Source organism: Pleurodeles waltl, chromosome 8 (genome assembly GCF_031143425.1).
Source record: "Pleurodeles waltl isolate 20211129_DDA chromosome 8, aPleWal1.hap1.20221129, whole genome shotgun sequence".
In the NCBI taxonomy this organism is placed as follows: Eukaryota; Metazoa; Chordata; class Amphibia; order Caudata; family Salamandridae; genus Pleurodeles; species Pleurodeles waltl.
The window spans coordinates 468448526-468473276 of NC_090447.1; the positions used below are offsets into that span (position 1 = coordinate 468448526).

The 24751-nt window shown below is 48.1% G+C and overlaps 1 protein-coding gene across 1 annotated transcript in view; it reads right to left on the bottom strand.

Annotated features, from left to right (window-relative positions):
- Window positions 1-228: 228 nt before the first annotated feature.
- Window positions 229-24751, bottom strand: part of LOC138249532 (interleukin-18 receptor 1-like) — a 267639-nt gene continuing 243116 nt past the window's right edge. The window contains exon 6 of the mRNA XM_069203482.1: window positions 229-1488. Coding sequence (XP_069059583.1) covers window positions 1181-1488 — 308 coding nt within the window. The 3' untranslated portion in view covers window positions 229-1180. The remainder of the gene's footprint in view (window positions 1489-24751) is intronic.

Sequence of the window (24751 nt, forward strand, 5' to 3'; positions counted from 1 at the left end):
CCCCAAAACGTCTTGATGCTGTACACATTGCTAAAGAAGGAAGTCAGGCTTGCCTACCAAGCCAGGCCAATGAAAGCTATTTTGGTTCTTTTTATCTTAAAAAATGTATCTCTATTTTGTTAAATAGGATTTGCAGAAGAAAGGGAAATTGCTACCAACCTCCCGAAAAAATGCGCACGCCCATCCCCCTCGACGCCAACCCCAGCCCCACCACTCACAAACCTCACCAGCCGCCACTGTTTGCTGGCCTTTCACAGAGCGGCATTGTATGCTTCGTACAATGCAGTACAGGGTGAAGAAGCAACCTTCAAAAACTCACAAAATGACAAATGCAACAATATGGCGAGTTACGTGCACCTGGCATTCCCTACCAGGACTTTTATTACACCGAATATGCAGTGGTATAATATGGGGACCAACGGCATAAAATGACTGACCCAAACCAAATGGGGGAGCTTTACTATTGTCCAATGCTTATTCATGATTTTATCCATCAACAACAAGAAAAACATGTTTTGTGAAGAGCAAAAATGCGCAAAATGACATTCAGGTAGAGTCGTACAATGTCACTTGTACTTTTACTCTTTTCTTGGTGAATCACCTCGTTAGTCTCTAGACCACATCTACCCCACGGATGCTGCAGTAATAGGCAAATGATAAAAGATGCATCTTGAAACCCATTCATTTGGGATTACGGCAACTTGCACTCCAAAAAATACAGCAGTGTGGTAAATTCAGAGCAGGCAGTAGAGAAGCTTAAAGTTTTAACCATTTTAGTGGCACCGCATGCCAGAAACATCTGGGATAAAGAGATCAGGTAGCGACCATGTGCCCTCTTTATTGGTTGTTCCATGTAACTCACTTTATGCGTGTAGCCTATCACGTTAGTAGGTTTAAGAGCAGATTACACGTGTTTTTTCTTCTGCAGTGAGAAGTAAGGCAAACTATGCTCTTGCCATCTGTCTCACACCTGGATGTTACAGCCAAATCATGGTATGCAGAAAGTTTACAAAGCAGTATCATTCATGACTAACATGACATGAAAGTAGGATGAAACATTAAATATGTCAATTTGTAAATATCCAGCTGTCCTTTCAGCAGCTATCAATCAGTGCATAATTTTCTCAGAAGGGAAATTGACAACCTTTCCATTATACGCTATTGCTTTTTCATCTGGTTGTTAGAATGGTTTTGCGGGCATCAAATATTGCAGTTTCTTCCAAAACTTTGAATTAAGTGGACGAGATCTATCTTCTCCCCACTTCACTTTGCTGCTGGACGTCAACAAATCTAAAGACTTTGGCAATAATGTAAAGCCTTCTGGAAGGTTGTATTCAATTAATATCACTTTAGTTTTTCGTTCCACCAGTGACTTGTAGAGTCCACTCTCGAGTTCATACATTGCACTGTCAGAGGTGTAGTTCTTGCTCAGTATTATGATCAATCGTCTGCTTTTATCAATAAGCAAATCAATGTCATCCACAGTGGCTGAAAAATAAAACACAGCGGTACCTTTAAAGAACATCTAGTAAAGAGCACAATTATTTTTATTATACAATGACGTCCAAAAGTGGCTTTGCAGCATCCATAAGTCAATTTTTATTTATTTTTTGTGGTTTTTGACCACGTGAACCAAGCCCAAGTGAAGTTCAGAGAGTCATGTAATGAAAGAAAATGGAACATGGAAATACAGTTGTTCAAATAAATAGTTCAAGGGTTAAAATAAGCAAAGGTAACTGATTGCTCTCCCAAGACTCAAATAGTTACAGACACTGTCATTTGCACCAGCTTCTTGCACCCCCAGGGCACTTTGCAGAATGTGTAGTCTTAAATTTCCCTTGTGCCTCTTTAATCCACTACCAGACATTTCCTGACCATATTCTCACTTTTTGGGGTTCCTGCTTTCTCCCTTTGTGATGATTTTTCTGTCTTTCTTCTCCTCCTCCTTTCCCATACGTTATAGGTTTGTGTTTTCCCTTTTTTGCACCTGATCAAGGTCTGATGAAGAAAAATAAGTGCTGGTCCCAAAAAATGAGTGCCTGTGGGCCCTCCCAGCAACCAACGGCTCAAATTGGGCTCTGCCTTTATATCCTACCCATGACCTAGTATCTCCACCCTGTCTTTAACCTTGAAAACCAATTTGGAGTGTGGCAGGGGTAAAGGGAGGGGCTGTAGTAACTGTGCAAAAATGTGAAGGGTCCTTTAACAAGGGACCGCTCTTTCTTGTTTCATGAGCACTGTCAAATGTGACATCTCATAATCAAAGCACAGACAGATCACACCTCTTTGGGCCTCCATTGTGGGTACCCCAAACTGAAGACAGCTCTGCTGTAAGGAACACCACTCAAGACAGGCTGAGTCTGGAAAACAGCTTGAGAAGGACAGGAGGGAGGAATTCACCCAAATCAGTTCTACAAAGCAAGACAAAGACACCACATCTCCTGCTCCTTAATTCTGTTTAAAGGTGTGAGCTAGTGACTACAGACAACATGACCGCCCTCAATCACGCCTCCCGCAAACACCACCAGCTGATCCGCACCTGATCCGCACCACCAAGAAGACAGCATTCAAAGAACGACTAGACAACAACGCACACAACAGCAAGGAACTCTTCAACATCGTCAAAGAGCTCTCCAACCCCAGCGCCGGAAACAACGACATCACGCCCTCACAAGACCTCTGCGACTCACTCGCCTCGTTCTTTCACCGCAAGATAGCCGACATACACAACAGCTTCGGCGCACAGACCACGCACCCAACCACCAAACCAACGCCCCCCAACACCACCCTCCGCGCCTGGACCACGGTCAGCAACGAAGACACTATCCACACGATGAACACCATCCATTCCGGATCTCCGACCGACCCATGCCCCCACCACGTCTTCAACAAGGCCGACTGCATCATCGCACCCCATCTCCGGGACATCATTAACTGCTCCTTCAACACCGCCACCTTCCCGGAGAGCTGGAAGCATGCCAAACTCAGCGCCCTCCTGAAGAAACCCGCAGCCGACCCCACCGACCTCAAGAACTACCGCCCCATCTGGCTCCTCCCGTTCCCTGCCAAAGTCATCGAGAAGACCGTCAACAGACAGCTAGCCGAGACTAACGGATCCCTCGGCCACTCGCAGTCCGGCTTCCGTGCCAACCACAGCACGAGACCGCCCTCATCGCAGCCACTGACGACATCCGAGCCCTGCTCGACAACAGGGAAACAGCGGCACTCATCCTCCTGGACCTCTCCGCAGCGTTCGACACTGTCTGCCACCACACCCTAGTGCAAAGCCTCAGCAACATCGGAATCCAAGAGATGGCACTAGAGTGGATCATCTTGTTCCTCACCGGAAGAACCCAGAGAGTCCGCCTCCCCCGTTCAGTTCCGAGGCCACCAAAGTCATCTGCGGCGTACCGCAAGGATCGTCACTCAGCCCCACCCTATTCAACGTTTACATGAGCCCCCTCGCAGCCATCACACGCCAACACAACCTCAACATCATCTCCTACGCCGACGACACCCAGCTGATCCTCTCCCTCACCAACGACCCAGCCACCGCCAGAACCAATCTGCATGAAGGGATGAAAGACGTATCCGAGTGGATGATGAATAGCCGCCTGAAGCTGAACGCAGACAAGACGGAAGTCCTCATCCTGGGATCATCACCCTCTGCCTGGGACGACTCCTGGTGGCCCCCTGCACTGGGCAGCGCACCCAAACCAACGGACCACGCACGCAACCTGGGCTTCATCCTGGACTCCTCCCTCTCGATGACCAGACAAGTCAATGCTGTTTCATCATCATGCTTCAACATCCTACGCATGCTCCGAAAGATCTTCCGATGGATCCCCACCGAAACCAGGAAGATGGTCACCCAGGCACTCGTCACCAGTCGACTGGACTACGGAAACACCCTTTACACTGGAACCACGGCCAAACTACAGAAAAGACTCCAACGCATCCAGAACGCCTCTGCACGCCTCATCCTCAACATCCCTCGACACAGCCACATCTCCGGACCTCTGAGAGACCTGCACTGGCTCCCCGTCAGCAAGAGAATCACGTTCCGTCTCCTCACCCACGCACACAAGGCCCTCCACGACATGGGCCCCAGGTACCTCAACAACCGCCTGACCTTCTACACTCCCACCCGCCAGCTACGATCGATCAGCCGCGCCCTCGCCGCCGTTCCACGCATCAGGAAAGCCACCGCGGGAGGAAGATCCTTCTCCTACCTGGCAGCCAAGACTTGGAACTCCCTCCCCATCCACCTCCATCTGACCCAAGACCACCTCTCCTTCAGGAAGCAACTCAAGACCTGGCTGTTCGAGCAGTAGCGGTCCCCCCCTCCCCCAGCGCCTTGAGACCCTCCGAGTGAGTAGCGCGCTTTACAAATGACTGATTGATTGAGTGGTCCACTTATTGTTCCAGATTACAAGCTATCTTCAATTGAAGAGGGGGTGCTTCACAGAGAACATAGAGCAGTACTACTGTGAAACCAGGGTGGATGACTGACTGCCAACTTTACAGAGGTTAATGGACCATGATATTGCCAGTCCAGGACCCATATTTTGTCTCTCTACCTGCTAGGTGGGAATATCCCATCCATGGTACACACTTGTGTCCCTTGCCATATGTGACCAAAGTCGGGTATCTGTTATAATGGTTTTTGGATTTTTGCACAACCTCACATGAATTCAGGCCCTGACTTACAATGATTTCGCAAAAATCAAAAAGGCCTGGTCCACTCCAGACACACTAGTTGATGCCCTTATTGTACTTTCATGTTCCTTTTTTGGCGAATATCCTCACTCATTGTGGTTAGGGCCCAACTCCACACACGTTTTAGTAAATAGAATTATGTCTTATTCCCAATTTATTAATAATAAGTTCTTGTTTGATCCAAAATAAAGTGATTCAAATAAATCATGTGAGGAACAAATTGAAGATTTTTTCTTTATTTTGTTATTCTGTTTCTTTTCACTTTTTTCAATGTTCACACTTATTTCACTATTCCATATATAAGTCCTTCAGTATATAGTCACTCCAGATAGGTAAGTTGTGGTAAAGCCAACATGTGTTTCACCTGTTAAGTAAACACAAGCCTGGGACTTTGTCAAGACTGAAAACCAGAGAGGTTAATAGAGACCAATATAATTCCTATTATTTGTAATCTGTAAAATGTCTTATTACTAAGTAGTAACATGCTTAAAGCCAATGGACCTCACCCATGTGAAATCATTACACATGTGATTTGAAAGAATTACAGTTGAGTGCCTAATTTATAAGTCTGTGTGTGTGGCTGGTGAAACATGAGGAGAGAGAAAAGTAGGGAGGGGGATTTAAACTGGATTGTATGAAAAGGAGGTTTCCTTCATACTGCTAATCTTTAGTGTTAATTAAAAGATAGTTGACATGCTTAGTAATTTAATGTTACCATTCAAAAGCATATTGCAATGAGCACTAGTGTGCTCCCATAATAATGAACAATTCCAAAAATACTTAGCCATTAGGGTTAATTAATTATTAATTCAGAAATATCTGTGGCTCTGGAAAAGATGAATGACATTTTTAAATGTTTATACTAATGTCTGTGTTTATATTTGAAATGTGATTCATATTTACATGTTAAGTAGCTTGTAGTTGGTTTCTCTGTAAGGACCCAAAGGTAACAGGGTTAATAACTCTAAATAGATGAGCATTTGAGCTTAAAAACCCAAAGTGCTGAATAGATATTAGGAGTATGTGCTTTTAGCTGCCAGTGAGAGTAACTTTGTTCATCGTGCTGGGATGGGACTACGTCCCCCAGCATTCTTGCTTTCTGCCTCATTCAAGGCTGCAAAAGGGGGCAGGGCCATGCACTGGGAGAAGCCCTTATTAGCAGGGCAGGCAGCCTGCGATGTGGGATACGCCTAGGACGCGCCCAGGTACATGCCCAGGCAAAGACTGGGCCAAGAGGTGGTCCGGTTGCACCCGTCAGAGGCCGGAAGAGGCCAGGCTGGGCCACCCTCTTGGTATTTTATTTAGGGCCTGCTTGTAGTTCCCCTGCTGTGTTCATGAGGGCTTGGTTATGATACCCCAGGTTATTGATTTGCGGTAAGATGGGTAAGCGGAAGGCTACTTCTTTAGATGCAGGTGGTTTGTGTCAAGGGGATATCTCCAAAGAAGTTACTGGAATTGGACTCTCTAGATCTTCCATACTTTCATATTTAACTACAGTGGCTGGGGCGATTAATGATGAAATTAGCAATTGTGAGGAAAGGTTGGATGTTTGAACTAATGCACCAGTAGTTATTGCAGGATCCACAGTGGCAGTCTCAAATGTTGCTTTACTACCAAGTCCCAGTAGGTCAAGGGATGAAAGGAGCCCAGATGCAATTGCCCCAAGTTCCAACTTTACCACTAGTGCTGATGTCCATCAACCTTTGTTACGAGAGAGGGATAAGAGCTCACCTACAGCATATGGTCCACCTGCCTTCAAGCGCAAAAAAGAAAAGAAAGCAGGCCTTTTATCCAGATCTTCAGGGGCCAAGTCAGAAGGTATCTAATGTTCTATTTAATTATATTACTACCAACAACCTTATGCCTTCATTGAAATCTTTGATTTAAGCAGCAGTTGACAGATGTCTGGTCAAATGTATGGACAAACTCTCAGTCATTGAGGTGGGCCTAAATAATATATTGCTCCTTTGCAAAGCTAGTGCCTTCTGGGGTGAGCTCTGTAGCAAATGAGATAGGCTCTGTCCCTGCTGCCCTTGTAACGAAGTATGTGAAAGAAAGTAGGAATCTGGCACCATTGTTAGTGATATTTCTTACTTAGGGAGCAGAGGGCTTAGTGACATAGGCACTGAATGTGTGGCTGATTTCATCTCAGGCCCCAATGGTAACTTCTGTGCCGTTGGGTGTGGTCTCACAAATTGTTGATGGGCTGATTCTACCTCAGGTCCTAATGGCAACTCCTATGCAATCAGGTAGCAGATCGGATGAGGGAGGTTATAAGCTGGCCTCTTGGAAAATAGCTGGGGTGAGTGGTAAAAAAGATAATACAGAGTGGCTGGCCAATCCCAGAACTTTCTCGTTGATTTGCCTGCAGGAGACTTGGGAGACAAAGGCCCTCATTACAACATTGGCAGTAAATCCCGCTACTATGCCGTGCAGAAGACCGCCAACACACCATTGCGGCAGTGGAATTCCGCTACAGCTATGACGACCCACAGCTCGGAATCCGCCAAAATCCAGACACCAACACAAGTCCACCACACCAAAGGTCAGTGATAAACTGGCGATAACAAAACCGACACCGACACGTCAACAGGAATACGCGCACACTATCACGACCCACAAATCGACACAGCGGTCTTTCAACCGCAGTAATCCATTGGCGGTACACCCCGCTGCGCTCCAAATACACACACATATATAAAACACAACCACATTGGACAATTCGAAATACACACACCTGATACACATACACACACCACTCCCACACACCAAATCCTATATAAAACACACACCCACATCACCCACAAACCCCTATGAAAAAAATTGAGAAAGAAGGCCTGAGAGAGACACCACCAGAAACAACACTAGCATCCACAGGCACACAACACCATCATTCACACAACATCCACGCACCTCAGACAACACACACAAACACATCCCCTCACACATCACAACACACACCACCTCACACATCACCCACACCACACCACAGCACTGCAAAGACACCCCAGGTTCTCTGAGGAGGAGCTCAGGGTCATGGTGGAGGAAATCGTCCGGGTAGAGCCACAGCTACTCGGATCACAGGTGCAGCACACCTCCATAGCTAGGAAGATGGAGCTATGGTGCAGAATCGTAGACAGGGTCAACGCAGTGGGACAGTACCCAAGAACACGGGATGACATCAGGAAGAGGTGGAACGACCTACGGGGGAAGGTGCGTACCGTGGTCTCAAGACACTAGATTGCAGTTCGGAGGACTGGCGGCGGACCTCCACCTCCTCCCCCACAACAGCATCCTGAGGGCCTCACAGGAGCAGCAGGAGGAATGGACTCTGGTAAGTCAAATCTGAACCATTACAACCCCCACCCTGCATGCTATCACATACCCCACCCTCACCCCCATCACTCCAACACCTCACATATGCCCCACTATCACAACCCACACATCCCAATACCAAGCCCTGCATGCAACAACAAAGCATGGACACCCATCACCAAAGCATGTCCACTACAGATACCCACACAGATCCCCAAACCAAATATCAAACAAGGTCCTAGACAAGAATGTAAGCACTGGGGTACAGATTCACCCACCCATTGCACACAATGGCACACACAAATGCAATAATCTTGCCTTTACACCCCTGCAAAACCCCTACCCAATGTCACCAGACAGGAGGTTCCAGACATGTCCACTCCCCCCACAGAAGAGGCCCACAGTGATGACAGCAGCTCTGTCCATCTGGATCTAGATGACCAGCCCAACCCATCTGGGACCTCGGGACAGTCGGTTCCCCACACACTGGCACATGCCACCACAGAGTCTCCCCCCACAGGAAACACCAGCACAGTACCCACCCAGCGGGCCCATACCTCTGTCCCCAGGACACGTCAAGCAGCAGTGTGTCCACCACTACAGGAAACCCAAGCAAACCCACCGCTCCAAGAACATCAGGGACCTGGGGACAGTGGCAGTGGGCACACGGTTCAGGGGACAGAGAAACAGGAAAACCGGGGAACTGGGAGGACTGCTGTGTGACAGAGGGAGGACAGGCCCAGGGAACCCACTCTCCACGAGATACTCTCCAACATCATGGGAGCGTACCATCATTCCCAGGAGATGATTGCAATGGTACTGGCCAAGTTTCAGGAGACCCAGCGGCTGCAGGAGGAACAGTATCTGGGGATCAGGGAGGAACATAAGTCCATCAACACCACCCTGGTCACCATTGTAGGGGTGCTGAAGGACCTTGTGAACACCAGGAGGGCACTGTGGCACAACAAGGGGCCCCTGACACTAGCCTGGATGATGAACAGCCCACCACCTCTGCCGGTGCTAGTGGATAGGATGCACCGCCACAGGACCACAACACCAGCACCCCACCCCCTGCAGATGAAGAACCACCCTGAAAACGGTTCCTGAGATCCAGGACAAAGACAGAGAACAATGCCAAGACCCCCGCCAATAAATGAGACCACCCTGAATGTCATCATTCTGTCCCACTTCGTCACCCTGTCCATCCTTAAACTGCCCTAGCTCCACTTCCTATGTCCCTTTGGACAATGCACCTGTGAAACAAATAGACTGGACTCTGCCATGGAAATTCCTCCACCGTCACCCCTGACCATTTTACAACCCCCTCCACTAATTTGCACTTAAATAAACACCCTTGAATCACAAAACAATCTGGAGTCAGTCTGTGCTTTCACAAATGTGTATTTGCTAAGGAACTAAGGAAAATAGCAATGTCAATTGTATTGTCAACATACCTATGTCACACAGCTCTAGTCCATGAGGTAATATAGCAGAGGTCACACAGTGGGACCCACATCTGTGAAATGGAAAGGCAAAGTGACAAGTCAGGGTCCATACACTGGGTGAAAGTGACAGACATATGATAGGTCTAACAACTGTATGAGATGTGGGAGGCAGTGATGTTTTCTTACCTGTGTCTCACTGGAAGTATTGCTGGATAACGTTGTTGTTTCTGTTGTCAATATCCTCTTCTTCTGTCTCCTCTTCTTCACTGTTCACAGGCTCCACAGCTGACACAAGACCTCCTTCTGGACCATCCTCCTGCAGAAAAGGCACCTTTCGTCGAAAAGCAAGGTTGTGCAGAATACAGCAGGCCACAATGATCTGGCACACCTTCTTTGGTGAGTAGTAGAGAGAACCACCTGTCATATGGAGGCATCGGAACCTGGCCTTCAGGAGGTCGAAGGTCCTTTCTATCACTCTCCTAGTTCGCCCATGTGCCTCATTGAAGTGTTCCTGTGCCCCTGTCCTGGGATTTCTCACTGGGGTCAGTAGCCATGACAGGATGGGGTACCCAGAGTCACCTGCAAATGTCGAGACACACACTAACCCTTAAGGACACCCCCAGACCCAGATAATCATTCACACGGTATAGGGTCCTTGTCCTCACCTATTAGCCACACACGGTGCTTCTGGAGTTGCCCCATCACATAAGGGATGCTGCTATTCCTCAAAATGCAAGTGTCATGCACTGAGCCAGGAAATCGGTACATGGCAGATGTAAGTGTCTGCCAAACACACCATCTGCACATTCAGCTAATGGTAGCTCTTCCGGTTTCTGTACACCTGTTCACTCCTGCGGGAGGTTACCAAGGCCGCATGTGTCCCATCAATGGCACCTATGATGTTGGGGATATGTCCCAGGGCATAGAAGTCACCTTTCACTGTAGGCAAATCCTCCACCTGAGGGAAAACGATGTAGCTGCACATGTGTTTCAGCAGGGCAGACAACACTCTGGACAACACGTTTGAAAACATTGGCTGGGACATTCCTGAATGCAATGGCCACTGTTGTTTGAAAAGACCCACTTGCCAGGAAATGGAGTACTGACAGGACCTGCAGTAGAGGAGGGATTCCGGTAAGATGGCAGATAGCTGACATCAGGTCTGGCTCTAACTGGGCACACAGTTCCTGGATTGTGGCACGATCAAGTCTGTAAGTGATAATGATGTGTCTGCCTTCCATTGTCGACAGGTCCACCAGCGGTCTGTACACCAGTGGATGCTGCCATCTCCTCACCTCCCCTAGCGGACGTGCCCTATGGACGAGAACAGCGAGCAGAGAGTCTGCCGCGGACGTGACCGCCATTTTCTGTCTGTTCACTCACTTGATACCTGACCTTCGACAGGAGAGGACCTACACTGCAAGTGCTGCTGTGACCTCAGTCTGGAAGCAACGATGGCTCATGTGTCTGGGGAAAGGCCCCTGTCTTCACTTCAGAGGAGTTGGAGAAGTTAGTGGATGCGATCCACCCCAGTACACGCTACTCTACGGTCCTCCAGACAAACAGGTGAGTACACTGTGAGCATGCTGTATGGGCAATGCCTGTTTGGAGTGGTGTAGATGGAAGATAGAGGGGGGGGGGGGACTGAGGCCTGCATGAGAGGACGGTGAGTGTATGTGCGTCATAGCAAGGGTGGGAACGTGGGTCAATGACTGTGACAGTCCGGACGGTTAAAGATTATCCTTTTCCCCTGTACTATTCCTCTAGGTCAGCGCCCACCAGAAGAAGGATATACGGAGTGCCATCGCCAAGGACGTCCGGACCCTGGGGCTCCAGCACAGTCGGAGCACCCACTGCCGGAAAAGATGGGAGGACATTCGCTGCTGGAGCAAGAAGACGGCGGAGGCCCAGCTGGGGATGGCCACCCAACGTGGGAGGGGTGCCCGTCGCACCATGACCCCCCTGATGTTCCGGATCCTGGCGGTGGCATATCCAGAGTTGGATGGGCACTTGAGGGCATCACAGCAGCCACAAGGGGGTGAGTACAGTCTCATTCAGCTGACTCTGCGCGCATTACGAGGTGTCTGGGTGGGGGAGGTGGGCTGTGGGTTCCCCTAGGCCAGGGCGAGTTTTGTAGGCAAGGTCCCTTCATGAGGCAGGCTATGTGGCACCCCAACCCCACTAGTGGAAAGAGCCAACTACACCTAGTCAGGCTCCTGTGACTTCCATGTGTGCAGCAATCTTGCATAGGCCTTGTACCCCATGTCCCTGTGATTAATTAGGGAACTCTAAGTGCATGGCGTAGTGCAGAGGGCTGCTGTGTCTGTACTGTCCGCCAACGGTAGCGGTATTGCATGCACTGAACATGTCTTTCTTCTGTCTTCCCCCCGCCACTTTTTGTGGTCTCCCTGTTCTTGTGTGCATTAGCATCATCAGGCGGAGGAGCAGTGCCACCGGAGCAGGAGGGAGCTACATCCCACATGGCCCTGGAGGGCGAGACAACGGAGTCTGAAGCCACCAGTGGGACGGAGGGCAAGGGGAGCTCCACGGCGGGGACAGGAGGTGACATCAGCGACAGCAACTCCTCCTCTGGTGGGAGCTCCCTTGCGGTGGCCGGCCCCTCTGTGCCCCCCGCATCAACAGGTACAGTTGCCAACCCCCCTACCAGCACTGCCCTCCCAGCAGCCCCTCAGCGTGTGTCCCGTGGCTGCTCACCTAGGAGGGTGGGCATCTCCTTCGCCCCAGGCACCTCAGGCCCTGCCCCAGTCAGCCCTGCTGCCCTCAGTGAGGAGGCTATTGACCTCCTGAGATCCCTCACTGTTGGGCAGTCTACCATTCTGAATGCCATCAAGGGTGTAGAGAGGCAGCTGCAGCAAACAAATGCATACCTGGAGGGCATTCATTCTGGCCAGACATCCCAACAGAGAGCATTTCAGGCTCTGGCCTCAGCACTGATGGCAGCCATTGTCCCTATGTCCAGCCTCCCCCCTCCAACCTCCTCCACCCAGACCGAATCCCCTGTTCCTCAGCCTATCCCAAGCACACCATCAGACCAGCATGCACACACCTCAACACACAAGGGTGGCTCTGGCAAACATAAGCACCACACATCCCACAGGCACTCACACAAGCATCATACGCATGCACACACACCAACATCCACTGCCTCCAATGTGTCCCCCTGCTCCACGTCTCCCTCCTCCCTCCCTGTCTCCTCTCCACTCACACCTGCATGCACTACATCATCAGCCACTACCTCCATCACCAGCACGCCCATCACCACACACCGCTCACGTGCACTCACCACCCCACTACCATTCACACATCCCTTGTGTCCTCTACCAGTGTGTCTGTGAGCCCTCCTCCCAAAGTACACAAACGCAGCCACACACCCACCCAACAGCAATCCACCTCACAACAGCCTCCAGCCCATGCACCTTCACCCAAAGTCAGCAAACGTACACCTCCTACATCCACTACCTCTTCCTCCACTCCCAAACCCCCTCCATCTACCCGTCCCAGTGTGTCTAAAAAGCTTTTCCTATATAATGTTGACCTCTTCCCTACACCCCCACCGGCCGTCCCTTAGGTCCCGCCTTTCCAGGTCCCAGCCCAGCACCTCAACCACCACATCACCGGGCACAGTGGTGCCAGCAAATGCGGGCTTTTAGAGTGCGCCAAGCTACAGGGCTGCCAGTGTTCCACGGAGCAAGGGCAAGGACATTCCGCCACCTCTAAAAGTAAAAAAGTTGCCCACATCCCAGGGGGAGAAGGCGAAAACACTTGCCACCAAGGGCTCAGGCAAAACAAAAGTGGATAGTGGCAAGACAGCTGCACCACCATCCAAGGTGGGGAAGGGCCAGAAGATCAAGGGCAGGACCACGTCGACACCAGCCTGCACGGCGGACAAGACCGCCACCAGCACCGCAGTCACTGAGTCCGCCACCAGCTCCGCAGTCACTGAGCCCGCCACCAGCACCGTAGTCACTGAGCCCGCCACCAGCACCGCAGTCAGTGAGCCCGCCACCAGCACCACCACCACAAAGACCGCCGCCAGCACCGCAGTCACTGAGCCCACCACCAGCACCACAGTCACTGAGCCCACCACCAGCACCGCCGCCACAAAGACAGCCGCCAGCACTGCAGTCACTGAGCCCGCCACCAGCACTGCCACCACAAAGACCGCCTCCAGCACCGAATCCACAAAGCCCGCAGCCAGTACTGATGCTACAGAGTCCACCGCAAGCACCGCCACTACTGACACTGCTGCCAGCACCGTCAGCGGCCCGCAACATCCTGAGCCAGTGGCACCACCGTAGGCATGGTTGCCATCCCCAGTGGTTAGCCGTCCGAGGCTGGTGGTCAGTTCCCAGAGCCTGGGCAGGTTGCATGTTGCACCATCGTCAGTGGAGTGTCACATCCACTACCTCAGTCCTTGGCAGGATGAAGCACTCTGGGCACAAAGCCCCCCTCCAGAACCAGTGGAGAAAGACATCCACTACCTCAGTCCTTGGCAAGATGAAGCACTCTGGGCACAAAGCCCCCTCCAGAACCAGTGGAGAGGTACATCCACTATCTCAGTCCTTGGCAGGATGAAGCACTCTGGGCACAAAGCCCCCTCCAGAACCAGTGGAGAAAGACATCCAGTACCTCAGGCCTTGGCAGGATGAAACACTCTGGGCACCAAGCCCCCTCCAGAACCAGTGGAGAAAGACATCCACTACCTCAGTCCTTGGCAGGATGAAGCACTCTGGGCACAAAGCCCCCTCCAGAACCAGTGGAGAAAGACATCCACTACCTCAGTCCTTGGCAGGATGAAGCACTCTGGGCACAAAGCCCCCTCCAGAACCAGTGGAGACTGTTATCCACTTGAGAGACTGTGGCTTTGCACTCCCCAGGATAAAGCACTGGGCAAACCACCCACTGGAGAGACTTGAGAGACTGTGGCTTTGCACTCCCCAGGATAAAGCAGTGGTCAACCCACCCACTGGAGAGACTTGAGAGACTGTGGCTTTGCACTCCCCAGGATAAAGCAGTGGGCAACCCACCCACTGGAGAGACTTGAGAGACTGTGGCTTTGCACTTCCCAGGATAAAACAGTGGGCAATCCACCCACTGGAGAGACTTGAGAGACTGTGGCTTTGCACTCCCCAGGATACATCAATGGGCATGGAGCCCCCTCGTGGAGCTGGCGTCGTGCACTCATCCGGCTGAGGTGCCCCTCATTCCCTTCCCCCTGAGGTGCCTGTTTCATTTCGATCTGATGCTCCAGCAGTGTTCTCTCCGTTTGGAGTCTGGTATCGAGTGTGGGCCTCGCCCATGCATTTTGGGCTCAGTGGTCCACGGACTATAAATGGTGCACTATCCGGACTTGTATAGTTGGTGTACATAATTGTTTATACTGTATTTAAAGTTTGGACTACAAGATTTTTCATGATTACAATCATTCAACTCATTTCCTTTTGTCTGTGAGTTCTTCCAGAGGTGGTTGGGGGGGGGTAAATATAATGTTGCAGCATGTATTTGTGTGTATGTTGTTGTAGGTGAGTGTGGGGGTGGGGGTTTTGCATGTTGCGTGTGTCACTCTCTTTTGCCACCCTCCTCCTCTGTGTTGTAGGTGCAGTATTCACCGTGGCCGTCGCCGCCGTCGTTCATGCTCCTGGTAGAGGAGCAGGAATACTATCGCAGGGAGTATTTGGAGTTCTGGCTCCATGGCGTCCTAGTTCCTCATTGAATGTGTAGAGGTGAGTGTTTTCCCTTCCAATACCTGTTTCCACCGTGTTTTTGTTCACGTTGGTTCCACCCTGGAAAAGGTGGTGGATTGGCCTCTCATAATAGGGTGGGCGGTACATTGTCTTCCGCCTGTCTGCTGGCGGTGACCGTCATGCTGTTTGTACCGCCGTGGCGGTCTGTGTGTTAAAGTGGCTGTCTATGTTGGCGGTTTCCGCCACGGTCGTGATTGAATTTTTTTTACTGCCGGCCTGTTGGTGGTGTTACCGCCGCTTTAACACTGACCGCCAGGGTTGTAATGAGGACCAGAGAGTCTTTTCTACCTGGATGGTATAAGTCTTTTTTTAATCCTGCTGTGCCTTCTCCAAGGGGGAGGCCTAAAGGAGGTCTTTTAACATTGGTCTCCTTGTCTCTGGGCTGTAACTTTAGACAGGTGCCTTCATTTTAACATAATATGCAAGTGCCTGTCTTTTCAGCTACCAGGGTAGGTACTTTTGTTTTATTTAACGTTTATAATCTGACTAATGGCCCCTCTTTTTTTGGTGCAATTCAGACACTCAGGTCCCAGATAATGGACATAGAGCATACGGAAATAGTAAGCGATGGGTTTGTCTTAGTGGGGGATTATAATTTACGCCCCTGCAGTCACTCTTTTTTGTCATGTGACCATATATGTGGACATAACACCATGCATCTTGAGAAAGGTCTGGTGGGTGATTGTATAAATAGTATTGATCTGGAGTATGTCATGACTGCAGAGCACTTGGAGTCACAGGGTAACTTTCCTCCAACTTTTATTGGTCATGCTGTGAAATCCACACTAGATTATATTTTCTGTTTGGCATCATTGGGAGATCGGGTTGGCTCTCCTCTCATGTTATTGGTATCTCCGGTTTTAGTGATCATTTTTGTATATCTGTTGATGTTGATAGTTTTTTGTAATTAACTCCTCATCAAGTACTGTATACTCCTAAAACGACTGATCAGGGAAGAAGATTTAAATGGGCAAAGATTGTTCCGGAGGTTTTTTTGAAAAACCTTTTGATAGGCAAAAAGAGGGAGTTTGACATTTGACTTGGGGAACAGGTTGATGATGTGTCTTTTTGGTGTGCTTACCGGGCCATACAAGAGGAAGTTTGTGCTAGCTTGACTCTCCCCTTTGCCGGAAGCACCAAGATTAATTTGAGATGGTTTGAATAAAAACTTTCTAACTGTCATAAGTTGTTACTGAGTGTTATTAAGACTTCTCCCAAGGAGTATCACCGTATTGCCACCAGACAGAGCTTATAAACAGACAGTTGAGGGAAGGAAGAAATAACTCAGAGATGCAGCATGGTGTGACTTGTTGGAGGCATCGAATGATGTGGACAGCGACCAATTCTGGGAGATAGTTAATTGCACCCTGTTTATAGGTGATAGCACGCATGATATTTCTTCCCATATTGCCCCAGAAGATTGGGTCAAGCATCATGAAGGTAGTTATGGGGGGCACGTGTATCGTCCAATTACGTCCCTTGTTGTGGTCTCTGTATGTATTGAGTCGACTAACTTTCAAAGTCACTGAGGTTGAGTGTGCAATTGAGGTTTAATCAAGTCCCAAAGTGCCTGGCCCAGACCGCATACCCGCTTATTTACTCAAGTTTATGCCTGGTCTTTGGGCCCCTGTTTTAATCCGTGCTCAAAATTTAGCTGTGCAGACAGGTCTGCCGCGTTCTTGGTCCGAGTCCGTTATCATCCCTGTTTTCAAGAAGGGCTCAAGGGATCTTCCCAGTTGTTATAGCTCCATCTCTCTGATAGACTCCGTTGTAAAAGTGATGGGCAGGGTGATCCTTGAAAGGGCTTTGACCTGGGCAGGGGAAGGGTCGGTTTTGTAGGAACTACAGTATGGTTTCCGGCCTGGACTTGGCACTTTGGGGTTGTTTTGTATAGCATACATGGACCTCTCCTCTGTCTTTGAAAAGGTAAATAGGTCCACGCTCTAGCTGATTTTATTGGATAAGAGCTTGGACCAAGATATTGTTGTTTTTTTAGCTGAGTTGCACAGCGACATGAGGGCAGTAGTGCGTTATAATGCAGATGGGGCTTATACTGGTTCTTTCCAATTTACGGGCGGGTGTCCAACAAGGTTGTATACTGGCCTCGTTTTTGTTCACATTGTATGTAAGTGATCTGGGGCCACATTGCTTGATAAGCCCCTGGATTGTCCACAAATAGGCTCATTGTTAATTCCTGCGCTTCTGTATGTGGACGATACTGTTTTGCTGGCTAGGACTGCTTTGGGGCTGCAGTCATTACATGATGGTTTTGTGGATTATATGAACAACTTGGATTTTCTACAAATTATACTAAATCCCAGATGATGGTGGCAGGCCCCAGGTCGACCAGAGCAAGATCTTTTTTTGTGCAGAGTAACAGGCTGTCTAGGGTTCAAACTTACTCTTACTTGGGTGTTGTCTTTGATGCTCATGTCACATTTGGTGAGACCAAAGAAGCTTGCCTTTCTTAAAACTATTGGTGCCCTGTTTTCTTTTTCAGCTAGAATAGGCAGCAAGCCGGTTGGGGCACTGCTAAAGGTTTACCAGGTAAAATCTGTTCTGTGACCATGTATGGCAGTGACGGTTGGGGCTATGCCAATGTTAATGATCTTCAATTAGTTGAGAATGTCTTTTGCATGCAGTGACGCGCAGTTCCTGTGTCTACATCTGCCTTTATGGTTCATGAGGAATTGGGGTTATCATATATTTCAGATTTTATCGTGCTGCATCCTTTGATTAGGTGGCTGACTATTTGGGCACGTGTTGAAAATGCCCTGGGTAGGGAGATTCTCATGGACTGTCTGGCCTTACATGGTTGGAGATCGATTGGTTGGCTTAAATACGTCAGAGATACTTTTGTTAAATTAGGCAGATCAGCTCTGTTTGAGTGACCTTCCTCTATAATTAATTTTATACAGTGGAGAAGAAAGAAGAAGGAAGCACTTGAGTTAAAGAAATCTTTGGTCCATGGTCATGCCTTATTGGTGACTAGTCCTACCATTGAACCTTACCTGACCTACTCTTTTAATCTCCATCACTATTATCTTTTAACCAGGTTCAGTTTGTAGTTTTTATGACATTACTAGTTCTAAGTTTTTAATACCGTTGCTAAAATCTACTTATTTTGGACAACTTAGACCTGCCCTTATGTTCTTCCAGATACTTCCAGATGTACATACCACATATGTTGATGCATGTTTTTTGGACTTTTCACTGAGATTGTGTTCTCTTAAGAAAATTGTTTCTAAGCTCTCTAGGTCATGAATTAGTTATCATGTATCAGTTAGCAGTCTAAAACTGTGGGGACCAATTATGTGCTCATAAAAATAGTACTATGAGTGACCTATGGAGTCTTTAGGGGCTACAAATGTAAATTTTTAATGATATCATAAAGATAAATTGTGTTAAGAAAAAGGAATAACTGGCATATTGAACATGCTTAGGAATTACCTGTATGTCTGTCCTGTATTAAGTATTACATGTCCTTGGGTTGGTGAAGAGAAAATACATATAATACCACCCTTAGTTACATTCCACACCTTATACATTAAAAACAATAATTAGAAAGTCAAATTACAATAACTCACATTTGTAATCAATTGTAATTGTAATCAAAAATAGAGATTGGTTGGACCAGAGTTAGAAATATGTCCTTTGATTTATCATGGTCCTGTTTAGTGATCAAACTAACTGTCTGTAACTCTGTATCCTTGTTCAGGCTCACCCTTACAGTGTCAAATTTGATTATTAGTGCATTCTTCTGCCTTCGCAAGATCTGTTCTTGGTTGCCTCTTTGAGGATGTTTATTATTTTTTTCAGTGCCCTGGAACTTAAAGTTTTGTTGATGCTGGTGGTGTACCTCATAATGTTCAACGAATGGTTAGGTTTTGTCAGAATTGTGTATGTTTCTGCAGTGTTTTTGAATTCTGTTTTTAAGTGGTCTGATTGTGCTGCCTATGTAGGTTTTTGTTGTAGACATGTAATACTGTATATGACATATGTACTCTCACAGCTTAACAAGCCTTTGATATGTTATCTTTGTCCATTAGTTATTGATTATGTACTTTTTTGTTTCCCAGTTTGCAGTTAGAACAATTTGTACATGTTTATTAAGTTATGGGTTTCTTAAAGAATGCACCTTGTTTATTCTTTTATCTACAAAAAATGATGGACATAGTCTTTGTCACACATTGGGTGCTCCTTTAAAACTCACCTGAGTATGTTCCCTGAAGACATCTTGAAGTTGGGAGTTGCTAAATTATAATGGACAATGTTGCTGTAATACCTTCCATGTTTGATAGTGCTCATTATTATACTCTCTAATAGATGGAATCTGTGGTGGGTGACTCTTGTTTTTATTAGGATCTTTTAGGAAGTCTATTCTGTTTGTCTGGTGGACTTGCTTCAAAGTATTGGGCAGAGAAAACATGTCATAACTTCTATGATTTAGTCTGATGGTGCTTTCCTCTGGCTTTTCCATGCTGTCTTCATTTTTGCTACAGTTTCCCCTGACTCTCATACACTCTCCTCTTGGAATATTTAAAATGATGTTCTTGGGGTGGCAGCTTGTAGCATTTAAGACTGCATGAGATGCAGACAGTATTGTTTTTAACAGTGTACGGGGTCAAGTCCAAGTATTCAATTGCTTTTTTGAAGGCTGTGGAGGTTACAGTATTTCCCAGTTCTTATTAGGTAGCTTTGAATACATTTTTCTAGTGTGGCTTGTGTACATTGCCATATTAATAAAATGTCATCTATATATCATCCCCAGAAAAAAATGTTGTTCTTGTAATATGCAAATTCCTCACTCGAGAGTCTGAATTTCTCTATCTTCCCCATGAAAATACAGGCTTACAGAGGCATGAATTTGGCCCCAATAAACTTCCTTTGCTGCTGCAAGTAAATATCACTGTTGAAGGAGAAGTTATTGTTGGTTAGACAAAACTCTAACATTCTAGAATAAATTTCTTTTTCTCCAAGAAATGTACAGATCATGTTGCATTTCCATCGCAATGTCTAATAGAAGTGTACAAGCTACATCAGTTGTGGCTAAGATGTAATCTGGTTGCCAATCAATGCTATCCAATTTGAGTAAGACACCCTGTGTATCTTGAACGTATGAAGGTGGACTCTTCTGGAAAAGATCGAGTATTATCTGCTATAATGGGTCTGCCTTTTGGTGGAAAGCTAGGTTTTTGTATCTTGGGAAGTACCTGCATGGTAGCAGTCATGAGATATTTTTTGTAAATATGTTGTTTTTCCTCTAAAGCAAAAACACATTTTTTGTATCTACCCTCCATCTAGGTGTTCCTGTAACTTCCTCTGTATTTTTACTATGGGGGCATGACAGAGTTCTGTATCTTATAATAGTCGATTAACCTCCCTCGTGTAGTTTTCTGTGTGGAGGATTGCCACATACCTCCTTTGTTTGCCTCCTTGATGATAATTTCTGAATTATGCTGTAATTATGTTATTGCATTGAGGTTGAGCCCCAACTCAAAAACATTTTTGACATTTACTGAGTGTAGGAAGCTGGCCCTCTATATAGTGCACTAAAAAGAAGTACACAGTGGAGGGAGTCCAGTGGATCCCTAACTGGTTTGCAGAGGCAAAAGAAGATAGGACAAATGCTCTATTTTGTGGTAGTGTGGGTGAGCAGTTAGGCTTATCAGAGGGTAGTGCTAAGCATTTGTTGTACTCCGGCAGACAATAAATGAGACACACAGGTAAAAAATAAATCTGAGACAAATTTAGAAAAATAACAATTCTTTCTATATATGTTTTAAACCCAAGAACTTCATAATCAAGTAAGTAGACTTTTAAGCATAAATACTTTGCAGTTTCAGAAATCAACACAGTGCAATTTTAAAAGTTTTCGCAATGTTATCCTAAGTATGAAAACAATGTCCAGCAAACAGAGGATAAACAACAACTTGTGAGGTCAAGCTCAGGGACCAAAGGTAAGTACTGGGCACTGATCAGAACCACACCAACAGATCACACCGGGCAGCACTGTGGCAGCCAGGTGCAGGGGTGCAATAAGGCATCTGATGCCCAATGGTTCTCTATGGGAGTTGGACCTCGTCACAAATAGGCTGCAGGCTCTGGCGAGGAAGTCAGTCAGGGATAACAAGCAGGTAGGTAGTAGAGTTCGGGTGCTTGGGACTTAGGTGCACCTTTGATCCTTTTCTCCAGGGCCCAGGGGTGACAGATGCAGGGGTCCTCTTAGCCATCAGGGTTTCTCATCCGGGAGCACTCGCAGTCAGGGGGTCGTGCGTGTTGACGCTGCAGGCGTCGTCGGGGAGTCTGGCAGGGGAGGATTCGAGCTCTTAGGAGCATAGGCCATTGTTGACACCAGAAACCCTCCTCAGATGGTGTCAGGGGCAATGGGTGCAGTGATTGCTGTAGGTGTTGAATTTTCTCCCACCACAAGGCTGCAGGAGAGGGGTCCTGCGTGCAGAGGCTGCAGGTGTCTTAGGTGAGTCCAAGATTGACGAGACCACATTGGACTTGGTCAGCTAGGGAACAGTGTTGGCACCGTTGGTTGGCTACACCTCAGGTTGTGGACGTCGGGTGCAGTGGTCACTTTAGGTATCAGGTCTTTTGGGTTCCAGCCGCTGCAGTCTTTTCCTTGAAATTTCTTGTTGCAGAGCAGGTCCACTGAATTCAGGATGAGTTGCCTTTTTGGGCAGAGTCCTTTGAGGTCAGCAGGAAGTCCAGCATCGTCAGCTGCTTCCTCTTTTTCTCTTCTGTGGGTGCAACTCTTCCTTGTCCTCATCTTCTTAGGACATCCGGATCTGAGTTCTAGGTTTCAGGGGTGCCACCTAATGACTCAATTTAGGGAGTTTAAGGTGGTAGCCAATGGACTGCCCACATTAGGAATGACTACACCCTTTCAATTACCACTCCCACTGAGAAGTGGACATAACCCTAACCTTAGTGGCCTAATTCCTTCCAAACAAGATGAAGGAATTTTAAAAGTAGTGTCCACTTCAGCTAGTCCATTTTAAAGGTGAGACTGGCATGAAGTGGGCACACCTCCTAATCTGCCTAATTTCCCACCTGTGCTGCCACCAAAAGTGGGGTCAGGACAGGAGGGTTGGTTATCTCCACCATTTGGAGAGACCTGAGTCACATTACAAAGGCATCTATGCCTTTGGAGTTCCCTGCTCTGGAATGTCCATCCTGCCTAGGTGAGGTGATAACACTCCTGCATAGTGCAGGCTTTTGTCTAAGGCCCACAAGAGTGCTGGCTCTAACCTTGGGAGTCAGAAATGCATCTGTGGTGGCTGAACTGGTCAGGACCAGTCAGTCAGTAGACTAGTAGCTGGTAGGTTTTCAGGGGTCCCTTAAGGTGCCCCATGTGTGCATTTATTAATAAATCCTTCACTGGATTTAGTGAGGAGTCGTTATTCTCAATCAATCAATCAGTTTTTGTAAAGCGCAACTACTCACCTGTAAGGGTCTCAAGGCGCTGGTGGTGGGTCTGGGCCTCATTTGAAGTGCCATGTTTTGAGGTTCTTCCTGAAGATAATCAAAGATAGGCTTTGTCTGAGGAGCGTGGGCAGGTTTTCCAGCTCTTAGCTGCGAGGTATGTGAAAGATCTTCCTCCAGCAATGGTTGCCTGGATGTGTGAGACGGTAGCTAGCACCTGCTGGGCAGAGCGGAGGGGTTTGGCTGGGTTATGGAAGGAGATGCAATGGTTCAGGTAGGCCGGTTCGATGTTGTGCAGGGCCTTGTAGATGTGGGTGAGTAGTTTGAAGTTTATTTGCTTCTCTACTGGGAGCCAATAGAGGGTCCTCAGGTTTTGGGGGATGTGTTCTTGGTGGGGGAGGCTCAGGGCGAGTCTTGCAGCTGCATTATGGATGAGTTGTAGTTTCCTGATGTTATTTGTTGTGGTGCAGGTGTACAGTATGTTGCCATAGTCAAGGCTGTTGCAAAAGGTGCTGTGGGAGACCGTGTCGAAGGCTGCTGATTGCTGCGGTGTGTCCACGGTCGAGGAGTGCGCGGATGTCATCGGCTGCAAGAAGAGCTGTCTCCATGCTGTGGATGCTGCAGAATCCAGACTGTGAGTTTATGGCTTTTCCAGGACTTTGGCTGGGTAGGGTAACAGCGAGATGGGTCAGACGTTCTTGAGCTCTGATGGGTCGGCTGTAGGTTTCTTCAGGAAGGGGGGGACTCCGGCATGTTTCCAATCTTCAGGGAAGGTGGCTGTTGTGATGGAGCAGTTTAGCGTCTTGTGGAGTTGGGGTGCAATGGATGCACTGGCTCTATTGTAGATGAGGACAGGGGTCTCTTGGAGCTCTTGAGTGAATGCTGTTCATAATGATTTCAGTCTCTTGTGTAGTGAGCGTGGACCAGCTGTGGAAGTTTTGGGTGAGTTCTGGGGGGCTGGCTTGGTCGTAGGTTCTGATGCTGGGTGGGTTCTGCGGGAGGAAGCATCATAGATGTCCTTAATCTTGCGGTGGAAGAAAGTGGCCAGTTTGTCGCATAGGTCTTGCAATGGGGGAATGTTGGTGGTTTTGGAGGGAGGATCAGTGAATTAATTGATTACCGTGCAGAGTACTCTTGTGTTCTGCGTGAAGGTGTTGATGCATTCACAGAATGCAGCTTTTTTTGCATTCTTGATGCATTGGTGATGGATGGCAATGGCGGATCTGAAAGCGGTGAGGTCTTTGCTGGTTTTGCCATTTCTCCATTTCTTCTCTAGGTGCCTGCAGGTGCGTTTGGATTCTTGGAGCTCAGCATTGAACCAGCTGGCTTTTTTTGGGACGCACTTGACTGAAGTTGATTGGAGGGGTGCTAAGGAGTTGGCGCATTCGGTGATCCAGAAGTTGAGGTTGAATGCTGCGGCCTTGGCGTCGTCGGTGGGGGTGATTTGATGAGGGTCGTGGTGAGTTGCTCATCAGTTATTCCATTCCATTTCCTGTGGGGGGCCCTAAGGCAGCTGTTGGGTTCTGTGATGGCGAAGTGTATGTAGTGATGGTCAGTCCAGTCCGGAATGGAGGTATTCTTGAAGGTGATCTGGTTGCTTGAGGTAAAAATGGGGTCTAGTGTGTGTCCTGTGGCATGCGTAGGTGCACTGATCAGTTGCTTGAAGCTGAGGGTGGCGAGATTATCGAGTAGGGAAGTGGTGTTTTGGTTGTTTCGGTCCTCGAGGTGGAAATTCAAGTCGCCCAGGAGGAGGTATTCGATGGATGGCAGGTCGTGGGAGCTGGTGATGTCTACAATGCTGTCAATGAAGGCTGGGCAGGGGCCAGGTGGTCTGTAGACCAAAGTGCCACAGAGGGAGGAGTTGTGATTGGTGTGGATCAGGAAGTGTAGGTGTTCAATTGAGGTGCAGTGTTCCTCTGTGTTGACCGTACTGTGGAGTGAGGACTCGGTTAGGAAGGCGATGTCTGGATGGGTGGACTCGATCAGGTGCCAGAGTTTGGTGGTGTGCTTGTGGAGGGAGCATATATTCAGAAGGAGGCAGTTGATGAGGTTGTGGTGGGCAACAGTGGTTTC